The sequence below is a fragment of the Triticum dicoccoides genome, unplaced genomic scaffold (assembly GCF_002162155.2).
Source record: "Triticum dicoccoides isolate Atlit2015 ecotype Zavitan unplaced genomic scaffold, WEW_v2.0 scaffold49452, whole genome shotgun sequence".
Taxonomy (NCBI): domain Eukaryota; kingdom Viridiplantae; phylum Streptophyta; class Magnoliopsida; order Poales; family Poaceae; genus Triticum; species Triticum dicoccoides.
The window spans coordinates 1-1,849 of NW_021276834.1; the positions used below are offsets into that span (position 1 = coordinate 1).

Sequence of the window (1,849 nt, forward strand, 5' to 3'; positions counted from 1 at the left end):
CAAGATTGGACATCCAGGATACAAGGGCCGGGGTGCAGCTGTTCTAAAAATCCACATCCCTATGTATGCAATGTTACATCAGATGAGCATGATCAACTCCCCGTAAAAAAAAGATGAGCATGATCAACAACTAATGAATCTACATTCTGACTAGATTAACTTGTAGCATGTCCTGCATTTACCAATCCAGATCATGAATGTCAACTCAGACTACAGTTTAAGATTTAGAACTATGCATGATATTGTAGAAACGAATTTCAGGAGTTGTGGTCCCACTCTAATCAACTGTTGCCGATGGAGCTAAAACTATAGACATTACCAGGACGTAGAGCGTGAAGGCGAGTATGATGGATCGGTAGCGCCCCAGCCAGGAGTCGGCTACGAAGGCTCCTAGCAGTGGCATGATGCTGGCCGTCCCAACCCAGGCGTTCACGGCCATTGCCGCCGCGGCGTTAGAATGGCCTAAAGGCCCTGTTAGGAACATGATGAGGTTGGCCTGCACGCCGTAGAAGGCGAAACCGCTAGCGACCTCCAGCACTGCATCCATGGTGCAGATCAATTAGTTATAGACGTATATACTACCTAGAATATATAACTGGAACATACCGACGACGAAGAGGGCCGAGCGCCAGCCGCCAGATGTGCTGCGGTACACCGGGCGGCCGCGGTAGTCGGAGACGCCGGCGAGTGGCGACTCATCCGTACCAGGAAGAAACGGGACCTTCGTATCCTCCATTGGTATCTTGTTCGACCTCTCCGTGTTCACTTCTCGCTTGCAGAGATTAAAGGTCCTCTCTTAAATGGGACACGAAAAAAAACACGCACATGCTAGCCAGCTCATCTGCTGCAGACGTTATAACTAGATCTGGCCGTAGCGTAACGATGAGTACCATATACAAGTATCATGCATACGATACTAGCATATGATACTACTTTTGTAATGCATGGTATCATGAATTAGTATCTTAGCTTACCTTATTAATTGTCATGCATGAAATAAAGTAGTACATCATTTAACATGATACAGTATCATGATATGATACCAGGGCTGGACGCATAAGCGAGCTTTTTGGCTCGGCCCGAAACACACTCTAGCTCGGCCCGACTCAGCTCGGCCCGACATAGAAAAAGGCCGAGCCGAGCTGCAAATTTCGCCCCGTTCAGCGACCGAGTCGAGCCTGTTTCTGCTCGGTCCAGCTCGGTGGCTCGTTTCAAAGCCCAGTGAGTTTTTTTTATGGAGATTTGCAGCCTAGTGTAATGACACGAGCAGCCCAAGCCCACTGAAGCACCCGGACTACACAAGTGACTCAAAAAAAACCATAGCGAGTGCGTACACAGGACGCCGGCCTCCTCGTCTGCTATAGGATTTGTTTCTCCGCCGCCGCGCCGCCTCTCTGGTCACGACCTGACCGTCGTCCTCCTCGCCGTGCACAACGCTGAAAGACTCCCTCTTGACAACACCGGCGGACGCGCCGCATCGGACGACGCCGTTCGTCGCTCCCGTGGTTCCTCGCCAACTGTGCCGCCGCCCCAAGTGTCCGCCGCCCTGAGCATGAGCACACTGCATCAGCGCCGGCGGCGCGCACGCATTCAAACTGTACACAACACACCGGCGGCTAGCACGTGGACAACACGCATGCACTGGCACTAATTGACGCAGGCAAGCACGCACACTACATCCGCGTCCATGGATACAGCAGGGCACACACGAGCCACTTGGGCGGGACCGAGCCACAGCCAAGACGAGCCGAGCCTCCAAAAGCAGGCTCGTTCATCCAGCGAGCCGAGCCGAGCTTGGCTCGCTCATGGCGAGCCAAAGGCAGGCTCGGAGCAAACTCGGCTCAGCTCG

General features: G+C 52.9%; 1 protein-coding gene across 1 annotated transcript; it reads right to left on the reverse strand.

The window, feature by feature from the left end:
- Positions 1-27: 27 nt before the first annotated feature.
- LOC119346753 (protein NRT1/ PTR FAMILY 5.10-like) lies at positions 28-747 on the reverse strand. The gene is made up of 2 exons (XM_037615927.1): positions 607-747; positions 28-537 (listed from the first exon to the last, which is right to left on the reverse strand). Exons 1-2 carry the CDS (start codon positions 734-736, stop codon positions 278-280), a joined length of 390 nt encoding a protein of 129 aa, XP_037471824.1. The 5' UTR covers positions 737-747; the 3' UTR covers positions 28-277.
- Positions 748-1,849: the final 1,102 nt, after the last annotated feature.

What these genes read in the sequence shown, in the direction of transcription:
- LOC119346753 (XM_037615927.1), bottom strand. Translation starts at nt 736, where the DNA reads ATGGAGGATACGAAGGTCCCGTTTCTTCCTGGTACGGATGAGTCGCCA. An exon ending in CTCGGCCCTCTTCGTCGTCG is followed by an intron (nt 538 to 606) that starts GTATGTTCCAGT and finishes CCATGGATGCAG; the next exon opens with TGCTGGAGGTCGCTAGCGGT.